This window comes from Gallus gallus, chromosome 2, assembly GCF_016699485.2.
Source record: "Gallus gallus isolate bGalGal1 chromosome 2, bGalGal1.mat.broiler.GRCg7b, whole genome shotgun sequence".
NCBI classification, from domain to species: domain Eukaryota; kingdom Metazoa; phylum Chordata; class Aves; order Galliformes; family Phasianidae; genus Gallus; species Gallus gallus.
Window position 1 is genome coordinate 62,630,065 of NC_052533.1, and position 19,978 is coordinate 62,650,042.

A 19,978-nucleotide genomic window follows, 5' to 3' on the forward strand; every position below is an offset into this window, starting at 1 on the left:
ATCTGCCATGAGTGCAGACTGATCCCTGCTATTGACAATCCGTGTGTTTTGGGACACTTTTTCATCGTGGAGCCTCTTAGAAGTCATCTGCACACCACTCATCAGAGTGCACTGTCCAGCTTGGAAGAAATCTGATAAGCCCTCCGAAAGAAAGTATGTCATAGATCTACCACTTCTTCCTCACTGTGGAAGCAGGTGAGGTGTGTAGCAAAGATATTTTTGCCAAAGGCAAAGATTCTCATAATGCCACGATGAAGATTTGGAAATAAATCCTCAGTGCCCTTCAGAAAAAATAGCTCTCTTTCAGTATTACAAAAAGCTTTATTTCCAGCACAACAGCATTCAGGTCTTCAGTCTTAGCTGAGGTATTTCTTTCTTCCAGTCCAAAATACTCACTGGGAAGATCTGGGGGGCTACCAACATTTTAAGGGACAACCTCCCAGGTACTGATTGCCAAGCAGATGCTTTTTCTTTTGTTCACTTTCTCGCACATTGCTATGCTTTATGGCTCGGAGATTACAGACATTTCACAGCAGACTGAGGCAGCATCTATGTGACTTTGGTGGAAAAAGACATCAGTGTATCAGCAATATACGTCAGTGTTGTATCATTTGCAGTGGGAGTTTATCTCAGCCTATTTTAACATGGTAAATAAGCAAAGCATATGTTGTTATGTAACTAAAGAGTGAGCCTAAAAAACAAGCATACAGAATCACTTCGGAAATATAAAGCTTCTTGAGTCCACAGTGATGCTTTAGCATTTTCCCTACAAAAATGAACTAGCCACTTATTTTTCTCACATTCTCTGCTCTCAGAGTGGGAAGGTGTGAGCGCCTTCCTACCAGGTAGCCAGAATCATCCAGAGCTTCCATTTTAGGCAAGTTTTAGCAGTCTCAGCTGAAACATTTCCTATTCTGCAGAAAAGATGGCTAATGCAGAAAAGAATCTTACTAATAACTGAGGGAAGCCCAATACTTCAAGCTACCTGGGGTTCTCTTATAGCTTCCTACCGAGTTTGCCCCAAAGGCTCTGCCTCAGTTCCATCTTCTGTTTGGCTGGGGTAACAATGCCGCTTTTGTACCAAGCTTTGAGAATCACAGAAGAAGAAAAAGCTACTACTCACGTCTCCAAGAAAATACTTGTATTTGAACAAGATTTTATACTGGAGTAAGATGGCTAGGACAAAAGATACACTGGTCCATTCGTCAAGCAAAATTGTTTATTTCTTTCCCAGTTATCTCTTTTCAAGCAGTATCTGGATACTCTCCAAAAGACCACTAACTGCTGGAGACAGCTTGGATTAAATCACATGCATGTATTATTCAACTTAATGGTAGTTTAGGGGAATACCACATTTTGATGGGGTTGATGGAATTGGATGCTAAACAAAAAAGGGCAATGTTGGGTCAGAAAAGATCACTCAAAAATATGTCAATGTTGAGCAGATGCATTTCCAAAAATGGAAATACTATAGTTGTGTTTCCATAAAGGAGGTTTGTATTTTTTTTCTGGTCTACAAGTCACAATTCATGTAAAACGCAAATTTTCTTTTAAAAAATACATTTTCCTTTATTTTTAGGATGTGGCTAATTTTAGCTTAGCTTTCTTTTTCCTACAATATTATGTAGCCATACTACCCCCCCTCCTTGAAAAAAAAAACCAGCATTTTAGTATCCTAGGCATTTTAATGACGTGTAGTTATGAATAGTTACTGTTCTGAAGATCTTGTAAGCATAATAGCTAGGAATTAAAACGGAGCAATGATAAACAGAGGCAAAGAAAAAAAAAATAACACTGACCTGGCAGACTCTCAGCAAAGTAGACAACAGAAGCCACATCATCTGAGCCTTCCAAATACCTTTGAACTCTGCCCTGGTAAAGTTAAAATGCCAACGAGAAACTGAAAGTAAAAAGAAAATAGAGGGGAGTCAAAGAACAACTTGGGTGCCCTGACAGTCAGAACAGTATCAAGACCTGACATTCTTCTTCTCACCTTGGAGCTTCTTGGTGTCTACAAGCTGCTTGTATCTAGCTAAGCCATTGCCTTCCCTATGTGGACACAGCTACACCAACAGAAACGTGTTGGAATAGTATGGTTTACCTCCATCTGGAAAAGAAAATGAGGTGTATGAATGCAATTCACTCTTACTCACGTATGAGGGTATCTATGTGGACGATTATATCTTCCAATACTTGAGGAAGCTGCTGTGACACTGACCGGCCTGGGGGATGCAAACCACTGTGAGAGCAGAACCTGCTTGTCCAAGCCACTCCAATTAGAGTCCTGCTCCAAACGTGTACACAAGAACAGTTTCATTTTTGGCCATTTCAAACAATTATTCTTGCAATTGGTATTTAATGCTTAATAATTCTTGTAACTTAAACACGAGACAAACATTTTGTTTTGTTTTCAGCTGTCTGGCACCTACGGACATTCATAGGCTTCCAATTACATTCAGCTTTTGGCAAAGAAGAAGAATGTGTGCATGAGGGATATGGCATGTTAAATTAATCACCCTACACAGTTTAAGTGCAAAAATGCTTTACTTTCCCCAGCACTACATATATTTTCTTGAAGTTCCCATTTTTGTTGACATAAGCTCATTTCCTCAAGGAGAAAGTATGTGTTTCACAGACACATGTTATGGCAGGGAATCCTTCCTGGCTGCTGCTACTCTGGTGCGCACAGGTGCAGTCCCCATGTCCCATCCCGAGAAGGAATATCTGGATAAAAGTATTCTGCAATAAAGGATGTCATGTCAGTCCCATGTCAGCTTCCATACGCAGTGCAACATCAGCTCCTAGACTATGCACCTAATGCCAGGCAGAAATGCAATTAAAATTCTGTCCTTGACACTGATAGAAAACATTTGCTAGTAAGCATTCAGATAGTCAGCCAGGACCTTGTTTGCAAAAATGCCTACAGGAAATGTCACTTCTAATGCTGCTTTACCTTTGATCATACAGTTGGTCTGATCTTTCATCCATTTTCCCAAACATGCTCCCAAACTACCTATGTGTCTTTGAAAACATGGAAAAACATAATGCCTTTAAGATAAGCATGAATAGGCTCGGGAAAGGTAGACACAGAGAGTAGCTGAAGTTCAGTGCAGGGTGCTGCTGGACTTAAATTGAGCAGTAGCTTCCAATTAATTTGGTCCATGTCTGCTTATAATAGGACTCTTTGTACTTCCCACTCTATCTATACAAGTTTGAATAGTTTGTGAGTTCTTGAGCATGCAATGGTGGTTAAGATTGTAAGAGACAGTTGACAACTCCAAGAGAAAATTAGTTATGTTGCTAAATATCTTAATGAAAATCTTAATGAACAATGCTGCTTAACCCTTTTCCCACTCAAAAAAAAAAAAAAAAAAGGAGATTCAGAGAATTAAAAATAGATGCAGACAAACCATAAAATAAGATTTTAATGGAAACATTTGAATGAAGAGAGTATCTTAGCAAAATAAATCCAAAGAGGGAATTTATCTCAAGATGAAGCCAAGAAAGGAGAGGACATGCCGGGATCCAGAAAGTTATGAGGAGTATAAAACTAAACAGTGTCTATGGTGACAGGAAGCCATTTAGTTTTATTATGAGAAGACACAAACACGGGTATCTAACATGAATGGCTTTCAGCTCACAAGAACTCTTGGGAATTTGTCTGAAAAAAAGACGGGCGATTTTTCAAAAGCAGTTAATGGTGTCCAACTGAGCCCAATTAAATTTAGTTTGGCCAGGGGTAAATGTTTGTGAAAATCCCCTGCTAAAGTCTCACATATTAATGAAAAGCAGACACAGAGGGTATGTAAATGCAGACAAATGAGAAACAAACAGCTATGGTCAGCCGTGGCATCATTTCCTTGACTCTGGAGTCAAACAGGGTCAAGCTGAGTCAAACTGAAATGCACGCGTTAGGCGTGTGAGTGATCTCAGCAGCTCTGGGGAGAATACTCATGGACTAAAAGCTCAGCAAAGCTGGAACCTGCAGCTGAACAACAGCTCTAACCAAGCCCGTCTTCTTAGCCCTAGGAAACTCGCTTTTACTTATATTCTCAACGGCACAGCAAGTATATAGTGTTGAATAAACAAACACAAATTACTCAAAATAACATGTATTGGGAGTGAAAATTCCATGTGGTCTTATCCAACGGTGGAAATAACATCCAGGGAGGACTGTTTATGTCAGTTTAAACTCATGAACCTGAAATGTATCCTAGGAAACAGCTGACAACATAGGGCAGGAAACAAAAGAAGAGAGAAACAGGAAAATGTTATAATTTCATCGTTCTCTGTAGGAGACAAGATAGCGTGCCAATATTTCAGACAAAGTTCAACATACGTTTAAGAAACATTTTCTCCTGCAGTCAAACGCCAAAGTTCATGAGTAAAAAGAAGAATCTACAATTTTATAATTAGGTCAGATTCACCTGAGTTTGTCAGAATAAGAGCAAAGAAATCAAATCCAAGCTGAATACCCTAAGTGACAAAAAGAGCCACGGAGGACTTTTCAGTCAAATGACTGTAAAAAGAATTCAGAAAAATAAATGTTTTTCTGTTAATAAAATGATGATTTTGAAAGTCCCATAACCTTCTTCCCACTCTACGAATAAAATAATTGCCACTCAGAATGTTTCTATCTGTACTAAACTTGTGAGCTAAGAGCTTTCCTCGACAAACAGAGGTTGTTAGACAAGTAAATTAATACTTAAAAGAACAGAAGAATAAGCAGTAACAGGTTTCCTACCAAGAGAAAAAATGACTCTGTGATTCAGTTCAGTTCACTGACAGCCAGACCCGTACAGACCATTGTTGTTACACCCAGTGTTCCATACCTTGCAGTAAAATAGTTTATTCTCCAAGATAATTATTTTTGACAGTTTCACTGTTTATATGTGAAACTGAGAAACTGTTAATTGAAATAAAAAAAAACCTGAGTCACTGTTTCCAGCAATTTTTTGCCAATTACTTGTTTTGATCTGTGACAATCTGAGCGTAATTATTGTGTTTCCTTTAAAGAAAGAAGCAAAACTTTGTCTTTGAATTTGGCCCCATACAAATGCTGTGCTCTTCAGACAAGGCATACCTAAACAGGGTTGAAAAGTTTGCTTAATGAACTGTGGACTAGAGACCAGTGGTAAAAATAATGAGAGGGAAAAAATACATCACTTTTGAGGAGGATGTGAAAAGACTTTAAAGCCTTTCAGCAGATATGATTAGCTATGATACACAGCCTATCGCTAATGATGCTGCCAAAGTCGGCGTCTATCAGCTATGAGAGGGAAGTCATCTGGAAAGCTAACGGAGTGTCATAGGCAAAGGGCAGGCTCTGCATTCTGTGGCAAGCTATGCTTTCCTCTGGTATCTGCTGTATAAATATGTGTCACGAGGAACTCATCTGCTCTTGTAAACATGCTCTGTTATTCAGTAGAAATTCCACCGTGATTTTACCACTCATGGACAAACTGGCCTTGGCAGAAACATGTGAAGTCACCAGCAGACTCTAGGATAGCAGAGATGCAAGGAAAGATTCCACCATACATTTTCCAAGCCAGCAATTGGTTTCTAGGTTGTACGTGGAAAGAAAAGAGAAACTTCATATCCCAAACCGAAAGGTTAAACATTATCATTCTGAATGTGAATGAACTGAGAACTATCTGTCTTGACAAGTTATCTGCATGGCAATTATAAATGGCCCTTGACAGAGCATCTAGTTAACATACACAGTGACCTTCTTGCTAGGAAAAGCTGAAAATACATTGCTATGTAAAATTGGGTTAACATATGGCAAAATATGTTTAGAAATATACAATTATTTGTATAGAAAACACAGCACATACATTAATAAATTCTATACCAGTGCCGTTATTGGACTTGAGAGGAAAAGAGCCTTCCTACACACAATAGATTGTTCTATTTTCATTTTATCTTTTTCCTACTTTATCTTTCTCCTCTTTCCTCTTCCAAATCAGGATAGATGCATGAGCTGAGAAAAACTGTTCACGAAACAAGAGGCAGGTGGCCCTACTCCTGAACAGTTTTCCTGCTCTTGGTGGTGCCAGTACTCTTACAGCAAGAAGGAAACTCGTCTTCAAGCCCTTATAAATCAGGCAGAGCAGAAATTTGAACTAGTCCCTACCTCTAAACTTTTGTTTATCTCCAGAAGTACCCATATTTTCAGCTTTGCTAGTGACTTTCAAACTTTTTTTGATCTACAGGCCCCTGAATATTTTCTCTAACTCCTCCAACAGGGGAGGACCCACTAAAAAATGACTAGTTCAGCAAATCAGCATTTTCTAAATCAACACATATTAAAAAGGAGAGCTCCCAACTGCCTCTCACAACTGCTGCTGGTTTCCTAAACTTCCCCAATGCCAACACACGTTAGCATAGTGGGCTTGCCTTTGCTGCCAACGGCCTGCTGTTCCCTGTGAGTGTATCAGAGAGCACTGCTCTGCTGTCTGATGAGGTCGAAGTGCTGTGGCGGGATGTCTTGAGCCATCATCTGACTGAAGCAGATAAGAGAAATTGAGAAATTGCAAATGAGGTGCCTTTCTCTTCTTTTTCTCTTTCTCTTTTCCTGCGGGATCCCCATACTGTAAGACAGCACAAAGATGTATGAAAAGAGATAGTGGATTGTTAAGCAAATAGATACACTGGTAGTCATCATCATAGAATCACAGAATCATAGAATGGCCTGGGTTGAAAAGGACCTCAAAGATCATGTAGTTTCTACCCCCCTGCCATGAGCAGGGTCAACAACCATGACACCAGGCTGCCCAGAGCCACAGTGGTCTTAGTCATGACTGCATTCTTACCAGAAAAGGAGACCCACTGTTTCTTCATACTTTCATCCTCTGCTTCTGCATGCTCTTGCACCAGCTTTGGAGTCTGCACAATAACCCTTGGTGAGCCAGTTCAGTTCATTAAGCTAGAGGAAAACTGAGGCTTGGCAGAAACACACCCAACCTTTTGTCTTAGCTTCTTCTGTAAAGCGGTTGCCCAGCTGCCCTAGGTCCTTGCTTCTCTGCTTCTTCTTATGAGGTGTTTCCCAACATAAAGCCAAATCTCTCTTGAGGGAAACTGAGCCAACCACTCTTGGTCCTACTTGTGATGGGTATGGAGAACGCAATCATTTCAGCCATTGCTGTATCAGCATCTTAAGTCTTTAAATGTCTCGCTCATTTTCCTTTTCTCTCAAGATTCCATAATGCATTTCTACTCGCCTTTGGACTGCTTCCTATGACTTCCCATTCATGTGTTCTCTTGTCATTTGTGCTGTTCTTTCTCTGAGTGTGTTCCAAATTACTTGCCCCTGTCAAAATGGGGTGTCCTTGATGAGAGGTAGAATGCAAGCCAAAACCTCATCCGTGTCAAATAGAGTAGAACAGTAACTTCCCAGCTCTTACACACAACATTCCTGTTAATATTGTCCCAGAGCATCATATACTCTTTCTATTAAAGCAGCATCATACTGATGAATTGTGCTTGTTTAGTGTTCACTCTGAGAATAAAAAGCCCCAAACTGAGGAAATAATTATATAAAATAACCCTTACCTGAAAACTGTTTGCTTTAACAAAGGATTATTTCACCAGGTCACTAGTACTAAATTCTCAGTACAGCAAAAAACAAGCTGGAGCAACCAGCTAATAGTTATTAAAAGTGTTTAAATTAATTAAAGGACTAGCAAGGACATTTCTTGTTACCCGAAGGAATTTTGTAGGCTGTTGCATGTTAGATGAAAAACAGGACTTATATCTGCTTTGCAAAATGGACAAATCCACTGTGAATGGCTAAAGCCTAATTGTGAGGACAAAGAAGTTTTCTATCATTGCTGTCTTCCATGGGCATCTCATTTTTGTTTGAAGACAGTTGCCCACTCATGGAAAAAACAAAACAAAACAGAAATAACCACCATTATGAAGGCAGCATGCAACCTAATGCATAGACTTTGGAGGGAAAGACAGTTACAGGGATTATATATGAAAAGAGAGTGTATGCACTGGAGGCATTTTTCTGGTTAAATTAATGAGGAAATAATTTGTACTGATACAAGTAGACCTCTCCCATCAACCATCGGGGTCATAGAGCTGAAGAATATCCTTGTGAAGCAGAAGAGAATATTGGTGACAATCAGTGAGAGAAACTGGAACATCACGTAAATCTTTTCTCTCTGTTTTCTCTGAGAAATGATAACTGAGACAGATGGGTTGTTTTGGTAGTGCGACAGCCAGGTATGAATAGCAACTCCCGGAGGTGCACTGGAGGTCTTGAGGGAGTATGTACAGTCAGCTGTTACTTGGCAGCAACAGACAAAAATGGATGTCTGCCTCTTAAAGAAATAAATAATGTTTTCATCCATGCTGTACACATGTGCATTTAGAGATCAACGTGCATCTAAAGAATTTCATGTGTACTTGTGGTATCTCATACTACATACCGCAATAAATATTTGATACCATACTACCATATCTTATACACAGCACAGTTTCTGACAAACATATACATTGAAAGTAACAGAACCACTTCCATTGGACAAGAGGAAACGCATCCAGCAGATTGTGACTTTACAGGGGAAACAAAAAATTACTAGTTCAGTGTTTTTTTTCTTTTTCTTTGACTACTACTTCTTTCAATGACTACTTGGTGAAAGTCTTTGCAATAGTTTTGTCCTGTTGTACCATACCCTTTGCCCACATGCTAGCTCTCAAGCTTCGTGGGCAGCACTGCAACCACTCTGACGCACTCTTTTTTCTCCACAGCACACGGCTGTATTGCCACTTGCTCTCCTGGAAATCCTTGCCACACCACATCGCTACCCAGCAAAGAAGAAAGGACTGTTCCTGTTAGGATGTGCCTCTTTTCTTTATGTCAGTTGGTAAGAACCATGTTCTTTAAAACACATACTTCAAGTGACCTGCTCTGTAAATCAAGGCCACGCTCTACACATATGCTAAGTTCCCCCTCAGACAACAATCAGGTCTGTGGATAAGCTAGTTAAACACCAGGTGAGGCTCATGAGTGGGTTTCTTCCAACTAAGTACAGCTCCTGGGGCCACACCTGGTATCCCCTGCTCTTCCACATCCTCTTTAAAGAAGACCCTACATTATCAGAAACACCAACTCTCCAAGTCCAGGAGCCAGGGGAGCAGGAAAGGAGCAGAACTCAGTTTGATATTTCGCAGGGGCATGAGACTGGATTTAGAAAACTGAGTTAGAAGGTGATACTCAGAGGCAGGTGCAAAGTAATGGGTACTGAGGAGGCATCTGTCCCACTACCACCTCCATCTCCACTGATGGACACCACCTACATTGCCAGCAATGTACCCAATTTTATCACCACCCTGTCTGAGAGGGATCCTGAGAGAATAAAGGTCATCTAACATGACCTCATCCTGTCCATTGCCCTCCACCCACCTCCTCTATGTGCCACACACCCCCGGAGCTGGGTTTGCATCCATTCCTGCTCTTAGCACCCAGGTTATGGGCAGCTGCCAACGTTTCAGATCACTCTGAGACTCAGCTCTGGAGAAGATCTGCATAGTTTCAGGGTACACTCACCCAACGCTTTCTGAAAAGCAGCTGGAACCACACAGGGATCCAGCCTTCCCCCTTCCCCCCACCCGTTAGGTGAAAATAACCTCAGCCCACTGAATGAAACACAGGAACAGAAAATAAGTGGCAGAAATGAAACACTCCTGTGATGCGAGACCTGTAGGAGCGGCTTGGGAAGCAGCAGACTTTAGCTCTATGTTATGCAACCCAGTTTGGAGCCATTTATCCTAATCCAGCCCACAGTCTAATACTATTACAGCTGTGAGAGACGTGTTTCCCTGCCAACTCCTTTCCAGTCAGTCCCACCTGATGCCCACGAGGAAGCCTGAAGCACACAGGAATACCACCCCAACTGGCTCCCCAGCAAGCGCCCTGCCTCAGCCTTGTAGGCCACAGGTGGATGCAGAAGAAAACTGCTGTGTGCCATGCCCATAGGACAACCTCTTCTGCCCCTGATTTCCAGCCATGGAATGATAACGGTGGAGGCAAGCTTTCACAGATCCTGTTCTGTCAGAAATTGATCATACTGCTTGTTTGGGTCCTTCCTGTATCTTCTCTGAATTAGCTTTGCATGACGCTGGGCTCCTTGTTGTGCTTTTCCACTGTGTCCCAGGGCCCTGGTACCTGTATCTGGGCTTCTTAGTAGTATAGTGCAGTTGCTTTCTCTCCTTCTGAGACAGCGAGGAACGTCCCATCTGCCTTCCTTGTTCCTGAAGCCAGAGACAACATCTTCCAACTAACAGAAAAGGTTTTCTGTCTGTGTACTGAAATCTTAACGTGCACATATTTTACTGTTGGTGCTGCAATCTGCTGATCAAATAGCCCCATTTGGGTGCCTTATGTTTCACAAGTAACACAGGGTGCTCCCTAAAAGCCTCTTTTTGAGTTGTCACTGTTGTCATCACACTGTCCGTCCTCTAGTATCAACGGGCTGAGAGCTGCCAGGTCCCTCCAAGGCAGTGAGAAATCAAGCAGTTGGTGACTTCTTGCACCAGATACTTGCCTCTGATAGCTTTGAATACCCATAGGATTAAAAAGAAAAGGCAGCTTCCAGCTATAGGACATCAGGGCAAAGAGAACTGCTCGGCATGTTAATTCTTGCATGGATGGATCTTGCATCTCCTGCCTTATTCCTGGAGCCATCACATTGAAAGCCATGAAGAATATATAAATTTCAGAACTGTCATTTTAAATCTTGGAAAGGAGGTAACAATAGCGAGCTCTTTCCCATTTCAGTGGCAATATCAATTTAGCAATAAAGATCGGGATAAAATAAACCTTACTCTTTACAACTGCGCATGTATTTTTGGAGAAAAGATCAAACTACCAATGTAAGGGAATATAAATCATTATAGATCGCACACCATCTATAAAGACCTAAACTACACACACACAAATCAAATCTAGACACCGATGGCTTTCTTAAAATATGCCCATATTTCATCTCTGTTAGGAATCAAAATGTTTTTCTTTTACTGCATGCTCACTTTCAGTTCATAACCTATTAATTTTGTATTAACCACCACCACAGAAAACTCACATGTGGCCAACATGCTCTCCTCCTTCCATTCTTCCCATTCAACAAGTCCTTAGGGAAACATTTTTATTTTTCCTCCAGTGAATGCAGAGCTCCCATTAACTTTAATGGACAGATGACAAGAGGACAGAGCAAACCTCTTCCTTCCATCAAGCTGCCTGATCAGGCTGCTGCACATCACTTTCTTCCAGTATCTATATGCTGTCCTCAGTCTCACAGCAGTTTGGCAGCTTTGGTTATACCCAGGTTGTTTTCTCAGTCTATCTCCTCTGTAACTCTGGGCATTGTATAGTTCTAAATTATCGCTGTAAAAACTTGCTAAACATTGAAGTTTGGTGAAACTAAATGTTCAGAATAATTAACCTCTGAATCCTGCATGTACGTTTAACAGCTGATTGCCCACAAGAGGCAACGTGCACTCACAAGTTGTTGGGTTGCATTTTATGAAATCCCTAGCAAAAATAAATAAATAAATAAACAATCTGTCAACCATTCTGTGGTCAAAATGAATAAACTCATGAACCTGAAGGTACGTCCCAAGATACAAACCTAGGTACACACAGCTTCCATCAGGTCAGAAAACTGAAAGTGCGTTAGTGCTTCTGAACAGTTGAGTAATTTTTTGGAAGTTCAAAATTTGCAGTTGAAGTGCTTCCTATCAGGCACTCCAGCCAGCTAAATTAGATCGAGATAATCTAGTTCCTCATTACGTAAGGGCATTTTTCACTCTGTTTTACTGTTTGAGATGTATTAAGCAAACAGCAGCCCCCATACAGTGAGGAATGTATATGGACATCTGTACTGCACAGGCTCCAGTTGCACCTGGTCTTTGATATTTCTACTCATCTTTCCCTGGCCTTTGCACAGGCTTTTTTCTCTTTATGGCTGTGTTGCAGCCTGGATTGTCTGATGAGAGAATCTCTCTTGAATCTAGAAAACCATAGAATCATAGAATCGTTTGAGTTGGACTAGATGACCTTTAAGGATCCTTTCCAACTCCCCTTCATTGAACAGGAGCATCAGGCTGCTCAGAGCCCTGTCCAGCCTGACCTTGAATGCCTCCAGGGATGGGGCATCCACCATCCCTCTGGGCAAATGAATCTGTACCCTTCACATCTTCATGCAAAGACAGCTCCATCACTAACCCTCTTCATCTCTCCAATCTACCTCTTCCTTTTCTACTTGGAGAAACAAGAAGCCATCCTTTCAGCCACGTTTTATTCCTCAGCACTCTCTCATGTCTTACTTTTGTGACATGCTGATGGGACAACCTGTTTCCACTTCTCTCCCTGAGCCATTATGCCCTCCAGCAAGGCAGGGCACCTTCAGAGAGTGCCATGGTGTTCCAATATCAGCACTCATAGTGGGAAGTACTCAGTGGGTGTATTCTCCATTCAATAATTAAATCTTTCAGGATTCTTTTGTCCATCCCAGATAAGCATTTTAGGTAAGTTCTGCCCTACGCTAGAAGGGCACAGCCACACAGAAATCACTGCAGATCCGCTATATATTTTATATTCTCTACATATGCCATTCTATAATTCATAATTTCATCTATAGAAATACAGATTTCTATAGTTTATATCTAGACACCATTTTTACGTTCTTAAATCTAGGCACTTGCTGCCATCCACTCTTATGAGCTGTAGGTAACGGAATAAATAGTATCAGTGGACTGGCACAGGTCTCCTCTTGAGAGAAGAAAAAAGCAGAAAGAGAGGGCCTACATCAGACATAGTCAACCTCTTCTTTTTCAGTCTTTCCCTCTTCCAAACCAGGACCTAGCGATTGGTTCTGGAAGAAAAGAGCAAAGTGGGTACATCTCTTTCCTACCCACTTGTTCCTCCTCTAATAATTTTGGGCTAAAAGACAAGGTGCAAGAGAATAGTCCATGCCCTGTCATCTCCTGAAACCTCTCTTCTTGCTTTCTAAAACAGCATTCAACATCAGCAAGATAGAGAGAACAAGAAACAGCACCTCTGTCACCATAGACAGACCCTGGGATTCTGTATAGTTACTGTGACTTTTCGGTCCCTAAAGAGCAAATGCCTACATAGGAGCTTATTTGAACAAGCCTCACTTCTATACTGAAGTGCACACCTGTATTGCTGAGCATTTTACTATTTTACTGTTTTTTTACTGTTTTAATAGCCAATGCCAACAAGATGACAGCGGAACATCATGTGTATTTCAAGCTGCACCAAAATCCACCTAATTTAGCAGTGACTCAAGTGTGCTTCACAGCAAATAGCCCAAATGTTGAGGAGATGCATCAACAGCTGAGCTAATTTTCTCTGTATCAATACTGTTTTGATAACATGGCCCTTTAGTAGCTAGAAATCAACAAGTGATTCTTCTAACTGAATGGTCCTAACCAGATGCTGTTTCTCCTCTCACCCAGGGTCCTGTGGATTTATTCTGTAACGGGAGAGTGGGTATACCCTCTCTTTGCTTCATTCAGCCCAGCTGGGCTAGGAGCCTTTTTCATCAGTAGCCTTGCCATCGTTGTCTGTTTCTACAATTTTGGAGAGTTCCTAAACCGTATGATATGGGGTCAGTCCAATTTTTGTTTTTATTTCTATCCATGTGAAAAAAAAAAATAAATATTTCCTATGATCACCAAGGCAGGTGGGGAGAGGGACACTCATACACTGGGGCTGGGGGTGACATTTGGATAGAGATTGCCAAATCCTAAATATTTAGTGACAAACGGAACAAACCAGAAGGTTGCCAACGCTACCAAACAAAATGTCTGGACCAGTTTTCTCCAATGTGGCTCGAGAAGAGCTTCTCACTAGCATAATCACTGTATTTTAATTCCTTCTCAAACGGTGGTTCAGAGAAGCAAAATAGCTCTGCCTAAAACTCTTACCTATGTCGTGTGGTGTTTATCAGACTCAGGAATGGGTTTACTAACAATTTATAGGAAGGCATTAGTCTATCCAAGCAAAAGCTCTGTGAGTACAGCAACACTCTGGGAAGTTTTAAAGTTGAAACATCTCCCTTTGGCTTCAGTAGTGGCATGATCAATAATGCTTTAAAGGAAATGAAAGTCAACCTTACTTGGATAAATGAACAGTTAGAAAAAACGATGTCTCTTAGAAAAACAACAGCTGGAGGAGGAAGGAGAAACGATGAAGTTTGAGAGTCTGGTGTGGGACTTTATTATTATTAATTATTTTCCCTTCTGGTTGCCTCTTTTTCATTCAAGATTAAGTTTTTGAGGATGAAAGCGTTTCTGTCAAGAAAACGTGTGTATTTTATTTAGGACAAATGTGTGAACATTTGCAATTTCTTAAACTAGATCTCTGATGAAAGAAAAAGCCCCGCAGAAACACCTCTGAAAGTAAATAAGACAACCTCCCTCTGTTCTCAGGGAGCATTTGATGCCTGATCCATTTTGTGAAGTCTCACATGCCTGTCAAGCCAAAGTGGAGTGTCTGTAGCTAGTCTCTCACCAGCCGTACCCAGCTACCTCAGAGCAGCAGATTGAATTTCAAATGTGCTGAATAACCAAGTTCAGTGGTTCATACCTTTGCAAACAAGACGCTTGCTCTACATACCAAGTTTGGAAATTTTGGCTGAATTCTATTCTTGCATAAATACGATGCATGATGAGGATTCTGAGTAACTGAAAACAGATCTGCAGGCACTCTGCACTAGCTCTGGTTAAAGAGGCATCACATAAATGGCAACCATTACTATGAGTAATTTCTGACCTCTCCGTTTAATCAAAGGCCACGACACAACCACCACAAGACAGCTTAGGTCTTGTGTTAGATATCAGGTCTTACATTATTTAAGAATCAGATTTTTTTCATCAGTGAGTAAATAGTAGCAATTTTAGGTCTGGAGTGTGTGCTAATGTAACTGCAGAGAATATATATGAGTGCAGCATACATGATACTCTCTGTTGATGTCTGATGTGCTCACAGTCCATGGAGGCCCTCTCCATGCGCTGGGTCTGTCTCTCCATCTATAGTTTTCACCTTCTCGTTATTTCTTTAAATGCATCCTCAGCTGTTTACCTCCAGGACTGATGGCATTCCCTAGATTTGCCACATGCTGATACAAAAAGCTGCAAGCTACACCCCAATAGCTGATCCCTCTGTGGTATCTGAGCCTGTAGCATGACTATATGGGGCTTTGGGAGTGATAACAACTCAATGAGCTCCTGCCCACCACCTCCAACTCTTTCCTACTCCACCACACATGCCTGTTTCTTGTGAGCAGGGGTTGTTTTTAACTCAGATCATTTTGCCAATCCATTTCCCAGCTGTGTCTGCCCAAGAGAAAGGCAGGACTTCCTTAAGCTGGTATTGATAACAAGATCCCAATAGTGTTGAAACACAGCCAGAGGGAAGGTATTCCAAATTACAGTGTGCCAGAGTCTTAATGTATTCCTGACTGAAACAAATCTTCTGCTCAGCGCTGCCAGAGTAAAAACAGCTGCAAATAGAATGAAGATGCAATTCCAACATACCTTTCTTCTTGCAGCAAAAATGACTCCACATATTTTTTTTTCCCATCCTACCCTTTCCCATCTCAACCTTCTCATAGCAGTAAGAGTTAAAATACAGTTAAAATAAGCCGGTGGAAAGAAACACACACGCATAAAACAAAAAACAAAACAAAACCCAAGCCAACAAAACAAAGCAATTTGCAGTGGGAATGGACAAAACCTGCCTGGGCTGCTGCTGGCTGAGACTGTGCCTAGAGCAATGGAGATAAGCTGTGCTTATTCAAAGAGGCAAGAAGTGATTAGCAAATAGCTCAGTGAGAGCATCACACCTGGTTTCCTGGAGGACTCGCATCCTGTGGAGAACTGTAGGCAGCAAATGAAGCTTATCCCACAGTGCTGTGCTCCATAAGGACTCTGCCATGTTCCTCTGCAGCTTCAGGCCACCACCACTTCTGCCAAAACAAAAAGCATCAGCTACGTAAATGTTTACTGTTTTTTCCACCCATAAATGTATATTTAGCTCCAAATTATTCCAAAGTCCAAGGATAGCTACTTTCAGCTTAGGGCATGTCATTTCAAAGCTATGTCCTGTGCTCCACCAGAAAGATGCAGCATCATTTCAGCGAGCTAAAAATGCAGGCTGTTGAATAATATAACCTTGTTTTTTTCCTTTTCAGAGCAGCCCAAAGATGCCAGATCCTAAATTTGTTTTATTATTTATAGACAAACTGCCTCATATAGTATTAGAGGCTTTAAAAATGTATTATTTCTCACTTGCCTTTCCCTCCAGTCGCACAGTTGGATTCATGGTAACTAAGGCAACCCAGCTGCACAGGCCGAGAGGCACAGAAAATAGTACCAAGTAATGACTTTTTTTGTTGTTGTTGTTTTAAATCCCAGAGTTTCTGGAGTACTAGACAGTGTTGAGTAATACAGAAACTCCAAAGAGGATAATTGGAAACAATGGGCTATTTCTTTCACTGCCATACATTTACCTCGGCCCAAGAATTTGGCTGCAGGGTCTGGGTGCCAAAGATGAACCGTGTGATAGCTTCTCTCCTTCCTGATGGGTAGGAAACACCACGCAGGCAACTTTGACCCGCAAAACTAGAAGCCTGAATAGCAAAGCCAAGCAACCTTCCCCCAGGTTTTGCTCCAGCTGAGACAAACAGATCCTCAGGATCAAAGATCTGCAATTCAGACAGAGCAACGTTTCAGGTGAGGTCTCTGGCACCAGCGTTTGAAGATGTGGAGGATTCATTTGCCTTTTGTCTAGCAGGTCTGATAAAACGTTCAGCAGCTGCTTCATTTTCATGTTGTGAAGTGCAGGTGAACAGGAGCAATAGGTGAGCAACAAGCAACAGCCTCAGGCGTAGAGGGATGTGCTCTTACAGAACCTGTAGGAGCTCTTAAGTGCTTTGGAAAGTCTTAGCTGAAATACATTCACCCAAGGCTAAGCTAAAATTAGAGGGCAATCTTCTCGTTAACATATTTTCCTTCTTCTTTTTAAAGTACCTTCGTGCAAGATGTATTTTACAGAACCATATAACTCGCTTTAGGAGCTGGGTTGTTTTCCCTGGTTTTTATTTTTGTTCTTACGTGCTTGTGAAGCCAGGCTCCCTTAATACTGAGTGCTAGCTATTGGGATACCCAGCCTGCGTGATGGCAGAGGAACCTGCACAATACAAAGGAATACCTTCATACAATTGAAGTCTTGACGCTCGCATTTTCCTGAGCACCTACTGAGTTGAGATTGCAGAAACCCAAGTGGCAAATGAAGGGGAACAAAGCAAGCTGTGTGGGGTGAGAAGTCATCCTACCGTTGTGCTGGCACAGGCTCACAAACAGCAGCTTTTGTACGAACCCTAAAGTGCTGATGCTCTGCAGGTAATTGTCAGCATAGAGACAGAACTCACCCTTCATTTTGACAGCCCTCTTGTTTCTGTAGGGTCCGGCAGGGATTTTTAAACACAGCCTCTTTTCTAGAATATATCTTCATTTGTTCTATCAAGAGGATTCATTCTATCGAGCCTTTAAGACTGGCGAGTAACAGTCCGAGGTATATCCATTTATTTCAGTGAACGAATAATGTTTTTGTCTACAGTCTCACAGTATCGCCAGTGACGAATGGGACTCACATTTAAGAGGGTTTAACAGGGCCAGAGTTTGGAAGCCACATACGAATACTTACTTTTGCCTCATTCATTCATCCTAGTTATGCCACAAACTCGTGATGGCATATTTATATCCGTCATACTCGCCACTCCCCCGAGCTGTAGATTACCCCTTGGTACAGGAGTTCAGCTGTTTAAAAGGAACCCACACCATCTGTCACATGCCCTGCTGGTGCTGACAGGTTTATCTGATGATCCGCTGGGGAGAGAGGGACACACAGGCGGAAGCTCTGGCAACCCGGGGCTTACGATTTCATCACTGGAGGGCAGATACAAACAGGTGTTTGCTAATATGCTGTCTCTGGCCCCATAGGCTAGTCTGTTATTCCCTGCCCTCTTTGTACTGGTCAGCACTAAATGCACACAGGATCGTTTAGGAAGGAAGAAATGCCAGGACTTTGTTACTTATCAGGTCAATCGCCACACGCTGCACAGGCTGCAGATAAATACAACCCAGCAATTACAGTGTTTCTGGGCCTCTGAGGACTACAGACGAATACAGCACCGTTAAAAAGGGGCTCCCTGTGAGTAAGTGACCATCAGCACAGAGGAACAGGGGCTGAGACAGCGCTTCAGATGGTAAAGGTACCCCAACATACGTGGTTATTGCCATGCTAGGTGCCCACGGCAGCACAGCTGCTCTCAGAAAGCTGTGGTTCAGCAGTAAGCCCTGTGCCACCCTACAGATATCCCAGCTGCTTGGATTCATATCTGCTGCCTTTTCAGGGGTGCTTTATTTTGAAAGCTTCTCACATACTGTTACAGCAAACCAGGCTGCTTGGTGGCAGACGCTTTTTCCACTGGTGAAGCACCACTATTCTCAACCAAGGACGTGGTCCTTGGCAGATTAGAAGTCTCTCCTGCAGAAACTGAGTAATCCCTTACTTATCAGGGACATCCCAGGCTCCTCCGACTCCTGCAGGCAGCTGGTTCAAGGCATTTTGCTCCTAATCCCCGCCGAGCTCAGTTCCTGCTGGGGACGGGTTCACAGCCACCTCCCAGCAGCATGCCTGATTTATCTGAGGGCTTCTCTCCGTATTCTGCCTTCTTATTTTTTAAACATCCTTTTTTTCCCTCTGCATCGGAACAGGAGATTCAATAGTAATACTGGACTACAGACGGAAAGGCAAGTGAACGCTCCTCTTCAAGCCAATCCCTCCACGAATGCTGAAGCCATGAAGTAGAGGAAAAATAAATGCAGCTGTGATAAATCCTTCCTCCAATGCGTTGCAGCTTCTGGTGAAGCCATTATGTCATCAGGCATATGGAAAACGGGTGGAAAATGTGAAACGTTTGCCTCTTACACTGATAACTCCGCAACTGCCGTGAATCAGAAAGTCGCGTTCATCTGTTTACACAGATTTCTTGCCTCTTGCACAACGTACGTCGGGATGTGTCCACGGTCAAAACTTGTCACTGGTAAATGAACTCCCTCACGAGTTGGCACTCACGAGTGAAGGACCCGCGCACGCAAGCCAGCTCTCGTTTGGATCGCCTTTCATCAAGTCTGGAAGAAATTAAGACGAGGGATAATTTTAACACTGCTGTGACTTCCAAGCGAGATAGATAACAAATTGGGCTAACAAGGACTGCAATTAGGAATGTTTGCTCAGAAAGTTCACCACGAAGCCAAATTCTTCTAATGAGAAACATTCTGGAATATTAACGTGCAAAACTTCCCCCCCCCCCAACCTTCCCCCACACACATTAATATGAAATCTGAACGCAACTTTTTTCCCCTTTTTCTTGGTTTCAGTTAATCTCGTAGCAAAAGTAACCTAATTATACTGACTGTATGATTGCTTTGACAGAAAGCACGTTAATTTAAAGCACTGTTTAACATAAAGCCGCCTGCCATATAATTACACTCCATTCACATGTTTACTAAACTCGCTCAATATAGTTGATTTCTGTTATTAGCCCCAACGCCTTGTTAACATCTAAAACACTGGAGATGTGCTTTGTAAACTCCAATAAACAGACAAAGCTGGCAGCGGTGTAAGCACTCCTTCATGGTCAATGTGAGTGGGAGAGATCTCTGTTATTAGTGCCGCGTTTAAATGAGGATTTGAAACCAGCTGCAATACTTCTGCCTTCATCGCCCAAACCCATAGCACAGAGTTACTGCTCACACAGATCACCAGGGTGTTACTCTCATCTTTTCACTGCTGCTGTAGCTTAGGAAAAATGAAACACGTTGTAAGCTGCCTGTGAGCAATAAAAACTTGTGTGTACACACCGTTGTTTTTCTC

The 19,978-nt window shown here is 42.0% G+C and overlaps 1 protein-coding gene across 1 annotated transcript in view; it reads left to right on the plus strand.

The window, feature by feature from the left end:
* Nucleotides 1–19,719, plus strand: part of ADTRP (androgen dependent TFPI regulating protein) — a 31,432-nt gene extending 11,713 nt beyond the window's left edge. The window contains exons 5-7 of the mRNA XM_046937940.1: nucleotides 8,761–8,876; nucleotides 13,492–13,643; nucleotides 18,817–19,719. Of these exons, the coding sequence (XP_046793896.1) occupies nucleotides 8,761–8,876; nucleotides 13,492–13,643; nucleotides 18,817–18,860 (312 nt within the window). The 3' untranslated portion in view covers nucleotides 18,861–19,719. The remainder of the gene's footprint in view (nucleotides 1–8,760; nucleotides 8,877–13,491; nucleotides 13,644–18,816) is intronic.
* Nucleotides 19,720–19,978: the final 259 nt, after the last annotated feature.